Below are 12,106 nucleotides of genomic sequence, written 5' to 3' on the forward strand. Positions count from 1 at the left end.
GCGGTGGCTGCGCGTACCGGGCCGGGCGGCCGTCCTGCCGCGGGGACGGGGCTCTCCTCGGATCTTACAGCGACGGCCATAACTGCAGGAGAAGCGCAAGGCTTCTCTGGGTGCTAATGAGGCTTTAAAGCTGTTTTCGCTCTGAGGAGAAGCTGTCACGACACGTCTGGACTGGGAGTTGAGGGAATGCGTTAGGGATGTAATAACGACGAAGAGTTACAAGGCCTTCGGAGCGGTTCCGGTGGCTGTGGAGACCTGCGCGTGCTTACAGTGCTGTACCTGAAGGTGCTCCCCTCCTGCTGTCCGAATAACGAGGCAGAGGAAAGAGGCAGGCTGAAAAACTGATCTGAAGTCTGGAGCACTTACGAGGCTGCAACATCTAGAAGGAGGAAGTATGACAGGGTAGGCCAGGGTGCAAGAATCAGACTTGAAATAGGAGCATTATCAACGTGCTTATAAGAAGTCATGGGTCACCATACAGATGTAGCACTAAAATGCAAACATATTGCAAGCTATTAAGTATAATTAAGATAATCATTAAGATTTCAGTGCATGCTCGAGGCTGTTGGGAGAGCGAGGGGAGCCTGGTGTGGGTGGCCTTGTGTGCCATCTGCCCAGAGGGACCAGGGAAACAAAAACAGCCGTGAAAGCGATGGTTCGACATCAAGTACTGAACTAATATTGCTGTATAAGCAGGGATCAGGATCGTAGAGCTGGGGGGCTACTTGTTTTTGTTTGCTTTTTGTTCTGTTAGCTCAGTTTTGATGCCTAGCCCTGTTTCTGCTGTAGAGCAAAACAGTGCCCTGTAAGACAGTTGGATGCTGATGAATGGTCATCACTGCTTGGGAGAACAGGCTGGAAACAAAACAGAGTTTGCCCTCAAAGTATGTTAGTAGCATGGAATGGAGCTGAATGTAATACTAGTATGGTGTTTCCATAGGATGAATACCAGAAGGCAGTAACATCTTCAGAATCCCATGTTTGGGATTAAAAAACAGATAAATTCAAAAACTGTTGTAACAGATTATCAAGCAGCTTGCTGTTTTTTATTTTCCCTAGGTACAGGCAAGTGGCCCTACTGTTATTCTGTTGATGCTGCCAGTTGGTCTGTTAAGTTTGGGGTCTGAAGCGGAGTAACAGTTTGTCTCCATGTGTCATGGAGTGCACTTTCCTGTCAATAGACTCAAAAGTTTAGCAAGAATTAAAAATAATATTCCTGGATTGCAACTTTGGTAGTAAAAATTTTCCTAATTGTTACAGTTGGTGTTTGTAGGCCTGAGACATTTCTTGTGATCTCTTTGTTCATTCCAAAATAATATTGATATAAAAATCATCAGTAGCTTCTTCCCTCTTCAGTGCCCGTACGGAGCTGGCTGATGTGGTCCTTGCAATTTGCAGTATCATCTATGAGGCATAGCTAGCCACGTTTTTATTTGGGTGCACCCATCTCTGAACTGTCTGTTAACTTTTAGTACTCTTCATACAACTGTCCTGTGAGAGTATTCTCTTGATGTCAGAAAAGATAACGTTATCTTTCAGTAAACGCACTGACCAAGAGACACGGAGATCAGTCTTTCCCAATGAATTCTGTGTTTCTTGGTCACAGTAGCACTTCCTCAGAAATTGAAATGCTTTTCCTGTTTTTGCCATAGCAACTTCAAATGGAATGTAAAGTATTCCTAAAATATTCCATTTGTGTGTGTGCTAGGTAGGGCATTCTGATTTTACAGCATTTTTGACAAATGGAAGAATCAAGAGAGGTCAGAGGAAGTAGAGAATCATTACATGCATGAATAAATGGACTACTTGGGAATTGCTTTGAGATAGCACCAAAACCACTGGCTCTAAAACTCTATTTGCTCCAGAGTTTCCTGTATAACTTTACAGTGACATAGGTACCAGATGGTTTAGCTCACAGCAAAAAAAATTTACCCGTCCAAAAATCAAGTGATGGTTTCTGCTATCTTTACAAAAGGAATCTAGTTTGGTGTTCCACTGAGCATGCCTTTATATCCGTGATTCAGAAACAACAAAAGCTGTCAATCTGTGAACATGCAAGTAGAAAATGAAAGTATTCACTTCTCTTTTTAGGAGGATAAATTTTGGAATATCTAGCTGTATAGTAAAACTTGTACAATGTATTACCCTAGTGTTTTTAGTAGGCCTTGCAGAAACATGCCTTGTAGTAAAAAAAAAAAAAAAAAGTCTGATATATTTAGCAAACTGTGTGAGATGATATGTCTTTGAGCTAAAACCAGCTGTCTCCTGTACAGAAACGCAAAAGCTCAGGCAAGATCCTACAGGATAATTCACCGGGAGGTAGAGCTGGCATCATTTATTTCGTATGCTCAGGAAATAACTCTATCAGTAGCTCCTGTTGTGAAATGTTTTTGATGTCTGACAGTTGGTTTCTAGTACTGTATCACATGAGCAAGTTCAATGTAATCTCTAACGTTGTCAATGAGAAAAAAGAATCAATTATGCAGTAGTGGCTGCTGGCTTGAAAAGAAGTATTATTGTAGTATTCTTTCGGTATAGACTTCATATCCTAGAAACTATCTACAATTACTTAGGGGGTTTCAGAAAGGAAATAACTATACTCAGTTTCCACAAGCTTTATGTTATCATGCCAACTGAATAAATATTTCTTAGGTCAAATAAGTGTAATGAACAAACATGATAAACCATGATTTAGTAATTTAAAGGAACAAAACAGTGCATTTCCATTTACAGCTAGGGTGAGTGGCCAGATAATTAGAGTGACCAGATAATCAAAATAATACCAGTCTACATTTCTCTCATGGTTACAGCGATGGAGTGATTTCTTGCACTCTGTGGCATATACATAAGCATGGGTGGTTTTTTTTGAGAATTTGGAATTTGATTTTTCTGAAGTTTGTGCATAGACTATTCTCAACTGTTGAACTGTCTTAGGAGTTTTGGCTGTTCACATGGACAGCACCTCCCTGCTGGAAATGCTGGCTATGTTGTAAGGTACAAATGTTACTTCAGAGCTCCATCCTAGATGTACAGAATTATATCTTGTGCAACTACATTGTGTTGTACATGTTTTTTGTTTTTGTTTTTTTTTACATGATTTGATTTGCAGTGAAATACGTGATGGATTTCTGATGAACTATCCAAAATGTAACTAGGTCAGCTAGAGCGAGAATATACGGCACTTACATGAGCCTTGTTTTCAACAAAGAATTACCTCTGAATACCTTGAGTGAGAGAGCCGGTATATTCTCAGTCGTTGTTTGTTGTTTATGAAAACTGACCCTGCAACTGGAACTTTATTTCATAGGATCTCAAATCCCTGTTTTAAATACCATCTTAATAAGATGATCAAATGCAGTTGTGTTTTAAAGTAATTCTATGACTAACAGCCTCAGAAAACAAAGCAGTTGTATCCACAGGATCACGGCAAGTCAATCTTCCCCATAACCACCACTGCCAAATACCTCAACCACGTGCTAGGGGAGTTTCCTCAAGGGTTCAGTGAGTCATTTAGTGTGAATCTGGGCAGATACAGCCGCTGGCACAAATGAAAGCTGGCAGCTGTGGTTGCCAGTGAAAGGCACTGGGTGGGCGGCTAAGCCATGCAGTGAGGGAAGATCACCTGCCTCTTGCTGAGGAGCTACAGGTGTCCCTGCATTCTTGATCTGTCCTTAGGTATCTGTTGAGGCAGTAGCACAGCTGGAATAAAGTGAGGAATGTGCAACTGATGGATGTGATGACGCGTCTAAGATTGCACTGTCAGTCAGCTGGGAGAAAATAATTTCTACCTGGAGTTCGCTCTATATAAATAATCATCCTGATGTCCTGAGAGGCCAGGTTACCTTTGATATCATTGGCACTCGTGAATCTAAGTAACTTCAACATGAAATGCTATGACAAAAGCTGATATGTTAAAAAAAAAACTGTAAGAGAAATACAGAACTATAAATTTGATATGTAATTTAAATGAATCCTTTTTCTTTTTTGTTGTAGATGACAGTCATGTCCCATTCAAAGGATCTCAAGGACGACTTCCATAGTGACACTGTACTTTCTATTTTAAATGAACAGCGCATTAGGGGTATTTTATGTGATGTCACCATAATTGTGGAAGACACCAAATTTAAAGCCCACAGTAATGTGCTAGCAGCTTCAAGTCTTTACTTTAAAAACATATTTTGGAGTCGTACTATCTGTATTTCGGGTCATGTACTGGAATTAGATGATCTCAAAGCTGAAGTGTTTACAGAAATACTGAACTACATCTACAGTTCCACAGTGGTTGTTAAGAGGCAAGAGACTGTAACAGACCTTGCAGCTGCAGGGAAAAAACTGGGAATATCGTTTCTTGAAGATCTTACAGATATTAACTTTTCAAGCTCCCCCTGCCCTTATGCATACTGTGTTAGTGAGAAAGGGACAGTCAAAGAGGAAAAACATGAAAAGAGACATGAAGAGTCTGCTGTGACAAATGGACCACGAATTACAAATGCATTCTCGATTTTTGAAACTGAAAATAGTTTGTTTTCTCCACTTGATTTGAGGGCAAACTTTAAAAAGGTATCTGAGACAATACAAACCCCCAACGTCAGCCTTGACAGAAGCAACACTTGCAAAGATGCAGAGCCAGCCAGTACGTTGGCAGAGCACTCCTATGCTGTTTCTTCAGGGGGAGATACTTTTCAAGGAACGCCTCACTTTGAACAGGAAGGCAGCTCTTTGTACAGTGCAGGTGAAGACCACTATGAAAATGTCCGAGCTACGCCACTCATTCAGCCAGTAAAACAAGCATGTAGTACTACTCCTAAAGCAGCCTTCAAACCCCAGGGTACTAGTTTGGCTGTAGCAAAAGTACCAGCCTCTACGGTAGCCAGTGCAGAAGCCCAGCCTGAAACTGTTAATGATCAGAGAATTATTTCCATTCCAAAACCTCACAGTAAAGCAGGAGATCTCAGTTTGTCCAGAGAAGAAGAAAACACATCTGCTAATATCTCTGGGTCTGTGACAACTGTTGTTCCACCTGCTTACAGCTGTAACTGCTGTGCAAAATCGTTCAGTGACAGGGCGTTACTCAGTACTCATCTTCAACTCCATTCAGAGCATCAGGAAACTTTCATATGCAAATACTGCAGCAAACAATTTGCAAATCTAAATATACTGGAAAGTCATGAACAAGTCTGTATGAGATCAAGTAGCTTATCTGTTCACAGTGGGAATGAACAAAATTTTTCAGATAATTATACTGCTACAGATGGAAGGAATGAGAGTTCATATGCAAACACAGAGCCTCTATTGTCTGAAAACAGCATAACTGATTATTCTAATGCAAACTGCGCTTTACCAGAAACGGATCACTTGGTTAAAGTTGTTGATGGGCAGATATTATATACTTGCATAGTTTGCAAACGTAGTTATGTAACGTTGTCGAGCCTTCGAAGACATGCAAATGTGCATTCGTGGAGAAGAACATACCCGTGCCACTACTGCAACAAAGTATTTGCATTAGCTGAGTATCGCACAAGACATGAGATCTGGCACACTGGAGAAAGGCGGTATCAGTGCATTTTCTGCCTAGAGACTTTCATGACTTATTATATACTAAAAAATCATCAGAAGTCTTTCCATGCAATTGACCATCGTCTCTCAGTAAGTAAGAAGACAGCCAATGGAGGCTTAAAACCAAGTGTATACCCATACAAACTTTACCGACTTCTGCCCATGAAGTGCAGGCGACTACCTTATAAGTCCTACCGAAATTCTACGTATGAAAACGTTCAAACAAGTAGCCAAGTTAATGAAACTGCTTCTAGTAACTGCTTCATCCAGAGTTCTCTTAGTTCTGAGCTATCACCACTGAATTTTCAAAGTAATATATTATCAAACAACAGAACTCTTGTCTTGGACACTTCTTCATGTAATGATACAGCATCTTCCACAAATCCTCAGAACTCTTCCTCTTGGGGAGTAGGTATCTTAAATTCTGATCTGCAAAGAGACTTCTTCACAGCTGACAAAAGAGTTCCCACTGCTACAAAAGACTCTGGTTCTCATGAGTATGATTCCTCAGTTGTGTCTTTAACTAATGTGAATGAAAATTCAACCTCTGTAATCAGTTACAGCAGTTCTGCACCCTCTGTTATAATGCACAGTAGCAGAGTTTCATCAGTAATAATGCACAGTAAAACAATCACTTCTGTAGAAAACAGTAAGACAGAATCTTCTAACAGTGTACCTAGTCAACCTGTAAGTGATGATTGTAAGTATGGGTCAGATAATTATGGAAAAAGTATTACAAAATCAAAACCTATTAAGGAGAAAAAGAAAGCACTGCTGTGCAACAGAGCAGAAGCAGCTGAGGATACGCAGCACATCCAAGGATCTGGAGGTTCATCTAGCAAAACCACTAATGCTGCTGAAGAGTCGAGTAAAACTGAGACTTATATTGCAAAGCCAGCCTTACCTGGAACATCTACTGACAGCAATGTTGCTCCTCTTTGTCAGATAACAGTAAAAATTGGTAACGAGGCTATTGTAAAAAGGCATATATTAGGATCTAAGCTATTTTGTAAAAGGGGACGAAAATCTAAACACGAGTCCAAACAGGACAATCTAAATGAGGAATCAGAAACAGAGATAAAAGAGAAAAGCCCATCTAGACTCTATGGCTCAGAATGCCTGGAGCTGACAGAAATGTGTGATGATGTAAGTGATCAGGATTCCAGTGATAAACCCTGGAGACCATATTACAATTACAAACCGAAAAAGAAATCTAAACAGCTAAGAAAAATGAAGAAGACCAAATGGAGGAAAAAGCACGGAAACAGGAACACCATTATGGAAAGTCACAGTCCGTGCAGTCGAGAGTATGCGCTCAGGAGTGCTCCTGAAGACAAGGCAATTAGTCAAGAAGAGAACACAGAAATGCCCAGTCTTCATTGTGAGCTCTGTGAAGGAGATCAGAACTCCACTGCAGAAACTCAAGAACATGTACATTGGCATGTATCTACTTCAAAGCCTTACATTTGTGAATTATGCCAAAAACAGTTTCAAAGTCCATCCACCTTAAAAATGCATATGAGGTGTCACACAGGGGAAAAGCCCTTCACCTGCAAAACCTGTGGTAAATGTTTTTCAGTCCCTGGAAATTTACAGAAACATGAACGTATTCACCTGGGTGTCAAAGACTTTGTCTGTCAGTACTGTAATAAGGCATTCACTTTAAATGAAACACTCAAAATACATGAAAGAATTCATACTGGAGAAAAACGCTACCACTGTCAGTTCTGCTTACAGAGTTTCCTGTATCTTTCTACCAAAAGGAACCATGAGCAAAGACATATACGTGAGCATAATGGAAAAGGATATGCTTGCTTTCAGTGCCCCAAAATTTGCAAGACGGCAGCTGCTCTGGGAATGCACCAGAAGAAACATCTATTCAAAAGTACAGGTCCACCAGATAGAAAAGAACAGTTCTGCAATGAAAGTGCTCAGCTGTTGGAAAATCAACATTTTCTTGGCTCAGAAGGAAGTGAAGGAAAAACCATACAAAGTGTAACTCCAGAAGTTACACTCTGAGTGTCAGTTGTGCAAAAGAGAGGAAAAATACAAAACTATATATTGGAGAAAACGTAGATTCCTTGAATGGGGAAAATTCTCCACAGAGATAATTTACGAAGATCAAATGTCTTCATTTAAACATATGTCAATATATGCAAAGGAAAGAAAAATAACACTGAAAAGAAAAACTAGTATTTGCAATAATACAAACTTAATTTGAAAGACCCCAAATAGTTTTGCCAGAATAGACTTCTAGCATACATGTAGAGAGAAAGAAGAAGAAAAAAAATTTAAAAAAAAGACCAAACTAAACTTCTACTTAAAGCTAGAAGAAACTAGCCACTGAACTGTTCTACAGTGCTGTTTTTCAGTCAGAATTCTGGACAAAATAAATATGTAGGTTAAAATTATATACTATAGAAGGAATTTTTGCTGCAGAAATCATATGTCGCTTTTTTTAACAAAAGTTAATGTGTTTATAAACAAATCGTGATTTAGTGTATTCTACAGTGAAGATGGGCAATGATTCATCAGTTTGGGTATGCTGAAGTACAGTTGAGTTTTTGAGTGCTTTTTTGTAACTCAACATTTACAAAACATACACAGAAGTATAAACCTTTTTTCCTTTCCATTTTCAGTTTTGTAGTTACCATAATATGCATTACGTCTCTGAATGCTTGTGCAGAAAGTATGCCAGATTAGAGTCATCTCTGAAACATTTAATAAAGATTCAGTGCAAATCATAGTAGCCAGTCTTCCAAACGGCAGAAGTTCCAAGCGATTGAGCTGTAAAGTTATTCAGGTCATCTGTTGAAAGAAAATTGTTCTCATGAAGTAGTGTAGTTTGAAGAATTCTGTAATACAAGCGTCCACCTCCTGGTGAGTCTGAAACGCCTGTCTTTTAGAAATATCATTCTTCTCAGCAGAAGAAGAGGAGATAAGAGTGTCTTCCTCGACATCCTCGTGTAATGCCTGGACAACAAATGACAGTGCAGCTCACAGAAAATGCTTTGGTTTTTGGGAGGAAGAGGTAAATAGTCAGATTCTTGCTTCCATGTATATCCCTGAGGCAGTTTCCATATATAACAGGGATAGGGCCAATTTGTGGGGTTCCTTGTCATCCCTGTGCCTTAAATGCAATATCAGTACTTCGTATGTCTCAGCGTCTCACCCCAGGCAAGCTTCATCTCAGTGTCCCTTGGCCAAGCATAGTAGGCCCAGAGCAGAGAAGTGCCAGCATGGGGTTGCTGGAAGAAGCCACGTTGGCCTTTCTGCTTCCTTTCTTCTGCTGCACCAGAATGTTACGGTGAGCCTTCTGGCTGCACAGTTTGCATTCACCAGGAATCAGGAGGGTAAGCTTCTGAAAGAAGAAATCACCGAAATTAACAGTACAGTTAATCACATTTTCACAAAATAGTGTTAATTTTAACCAAAATGAAGAGGTTTAAAAAGATGAAGAGGTTAAATGTGTACAAGTTGCATATTATATCATAGGGCTCTGTTGTACTCTATCTGCACTTCCAATTTGTTATGTACATTCATTGTTACAAAGTGTTAAAAATGTTTTAAGTCTGGACAACGGTCAGTGAACCTCAATTCTATGTACAAATATGGTACACAATTTGTTTACTTGGTTTTCCAAAATATTCTAAAGGAAATCATAGCTTGGGTATGATAAAATTACAATTGAAATTATAGTACTGTGTTGATTGAAGTAATAATGTAGTCCACTTATTTATCCTGTCATTGATGAACGCTGTGAAACCTTTGAGAAATGTTTGGTTTCATAGCAGTTTTGGTTCCATTTTCAATTAGGATAATAGTAGGATAAATACAGGAAAGTATGATGTTTCAAGGAAAGTACACGAAGATATTTTCTAAGTGGACTTGTATGACGATAATTATAGACCAAAGCAAATAAGGTAGAATATTTATACATATAAAGATAATTTTACAGATATTTTATATAACTGTATAGTTCATAAGAAAAATATTGATAGCTTGTGTTAGTTTGGGGGGGGGTTTGTATATTTTGATAAAAACACAATGACTTTGTAACTCTGTATATTATCTACAGTTTATAGCAAAGGAGTTTTAAGATGGCAATGTCATGTTTATAGTTCAATTGTGGCACTTTTACTACAAGTAACACATTGAAGTAATGAGTTAAGTATTAATGACCAAATTAGAATTAAAATAAGTGTAAGAGAAAGTAAATACTGTACGTTGTCAAAGACTGTAATTTGCTGCATCTGTATTTTTGTTTAGAAGAAAATATTAAATGCAGATGTTAAGGATTGATAAAGAGTCTAATTTTATTTTTAGAGAGAGTTATTATAACTGTTTTTGCTTGATTAAAATAACCTCTTCCTATTTTTCTGTAAGTCTCCATTTTTTAAATTATTACTAAATCTCTACAGACAAGAGATATGTATCTTCTACCATATGTTTCATTATAAGATTAAGCAACAGAGTTACCAAACACTCCCTCTGTTAAAGTCAGAACAGTGAATTGAGAACACGCCAGAACTCAAGGGAAGTGACAGTATCTGCTGGCATCGTGCAGTACTGGTGAACACTGTGCTGAGGTGAACAGAATCTACCTGTTCGGTACCTTAAAGGAATGGAAGACAGGTAAACTGTGTTTAATGCTTTGCAACATCTTAAACCATCTTAAACATCTTCATGGTGACCCAAAACTTTACAAATCTTACTTAAAATTAAATTCTGATGGTATCCTTGTGGTATAGATTGTGTATTTTACGCTGTGCACTTCCAAGCACTTGGGAATACTGCCAATATGCATGGTTTCTTAATTGCATAAGAGAATATGAAGATATGAACAGAATAGAAAACTCTGTAGTCAAAGTACTTCCCCCTTCAGCTAGAAAAACTTAAATTCAGCATTTAAAGTTAAATTTAAGCTAAATTATTTAGAGATATTGGGATGGTCCTCAGTAGAGATGTATACTTAGACAATCAGAAGTTGGCTACATATATATATATTTCTGTCCTATTTAAAAAACTAATTAAAAGTTACTTCAAAGGTGACGTTAAGTTAAACAGTGAACTCCAGGCATCATGTAACCTTCAAGGGTGTTATGGAAGAACTAAAGTCACATACCTGTGTCAAAATTATTACAACACAGCTAACCATACCTCTTCCTTCTCTGATCAGGAGTTTTCCATCCCAAAGCTCTCAACTCTGAGCCTGGGTTCACCACCCGCAGGTCAGACAGAGCAGACAACCTACTGGAAGCCAACTGTAGATAATCAAATCCCTCAATTTGAGCTATTGAGGAAGCTGTCACTTCTAGCAGGTAAAAATCAGCTTATGTAAACCTATGTCTCTGTGCAAGTTTGTATTTTGCATGCATACAAATTCCCACATTATGATATGATGAAGCAGCTCATTGTCCCCTGAGCTGCTCCTGCCACCTTTATCTCTTTTCCTTTAACCTGATATGGAGTGTGGGAATGAAAAGGGAATTTCACAGCTGCTGGAAAACCACCAAGCAATGGAGCTGATGTTTGCCTGACAGCCAAATTACAGGGCTCCACGGCATATAATAATAGTGAGATTCATGTGGGAGAAGTGAATGGTCATGGAATCACAGCAGAAGACTCCAACTAGAAACAAATAATAACTGCTTCCTTGGAACTTTCTAAGCTTTCCTTTAGCATACTGAAGAACCTAAGGTGAAAAACCGTAGACCCCTACTAACTAACTTTCTAAAGGAGCCTTTTCCTTGATGCCCAGCTGAATGACCTCTTTGCTGTAGGACTACAGCCACTGCAGGTTTTGTCAGAACCTGTGCCTGCGGAGCCTAGAGCTGCTGCACCTTCAGTGCGGCAGTTCCACTGGACTGTTCTGCACCCGGAGCTGCAGCTGGGCAGAGCTGGAGCCCAGGCACACCTGCCACAGGTGCTGGGACCGGGGCTTATTCCAGATGGCAGTGAGATCCCAGGCTTTCAGATTAGGATCCATAGCTTCAGGAAACACTAATGTAAACTGTAATGAAAATTAATTCTCGATGAGGGTAGGCTGAAGCACTTGTAGTCTATCACAGAATCACGAAGGTTGGAAAAGACCTCTAAAATCATCTGGTCTCACCATCCGCCTACCACTAATACTGCTCACTAAACCGCGTCCTCAGCGCCATCTACCTGAACACCTGCAGGGACGGTGGCTCCACCGTCTCCCAGGGCAGCCTGTCCCAGCGCCCGAGGTGAACGCAGAGGTGAACGAACAGAGGCCCAGCAGAGCCCGTCAGACAGCCGCGCTGGAGCTGGGTGCTGCAGCACACCGAGACCGAAGCCGCACTCCGTGACGGCTGCAGAACGCGGTATTAGCGTGACGAGTACGGGCGTCCAACACGCTTCGCGTCTACGACTTCTGTCTCCTGTGAAAGTAACACACGGGACAAAGATGAGGAGGACCCCGGCGGGCAGTCGGAGCGGCCCCGTCAAGCGAGAGCCCAGCGTGAGCCGCACACACGGCAGAGGGCCGGGCGGAACGCGGGCAGAGCGGGGCAGCATCGCCGCCGAG

General features: G+C 40.2%; 1 protein-coding gene across 1 annotated transcript; it reads left to right on the top strand.

Annotated features, from left to right (window-relative positions):
- Positions 1-12: 12 nt before the first annotated feature.
- ZBTB38 (zinc finger and BTB domain containing 38) lies at positions 13-9,858 on the top strand. The gene is made up of 2 exons (XM_010716409.3): positions 13-402; positions 3,994-9,858. Exon 2 carries the CDS (start codon positions 3,994-3,996, stop codon positions 7,573-7,575), a length of 3,582 nt encoding a protein of 1,193 aa, XP_010714711.1. The 5' UTR covers positions 13-402; the 3' UTR covers positions 7,576-9,858.
- Positions 9,859-12,106: the final 2,248 nt, after the last annotated feature.

The sequence above is a fragment of the Meleagris gallopavo genome, chromosome 11 (assembly GCF_000146605.3).
Source record: "Meleagris gallopavo isolate NT-WF06-2002-E0010 breed Aviagen turkey brand Nicholas breeding stock chromosome 11, Turkey_5.1, whole genome shotgun sequence".
NCBI classification, from domain to species: domain Eukaryota; kingdom Metazoa; phylum Chordata; class Aves; order Galliformes; family Phasianidae; genus Meleagris; species Meleagris gallopavo.

Excerpts from the sequence above, each read along its gene's own strand:
- ZBTB38 (XM_010716409.3), top strand. The coding sequence starts at position 3,994 with ATGACAGTCATGTCCCATTCAAAGGATCTCAAGGACGACTTCCATAGT.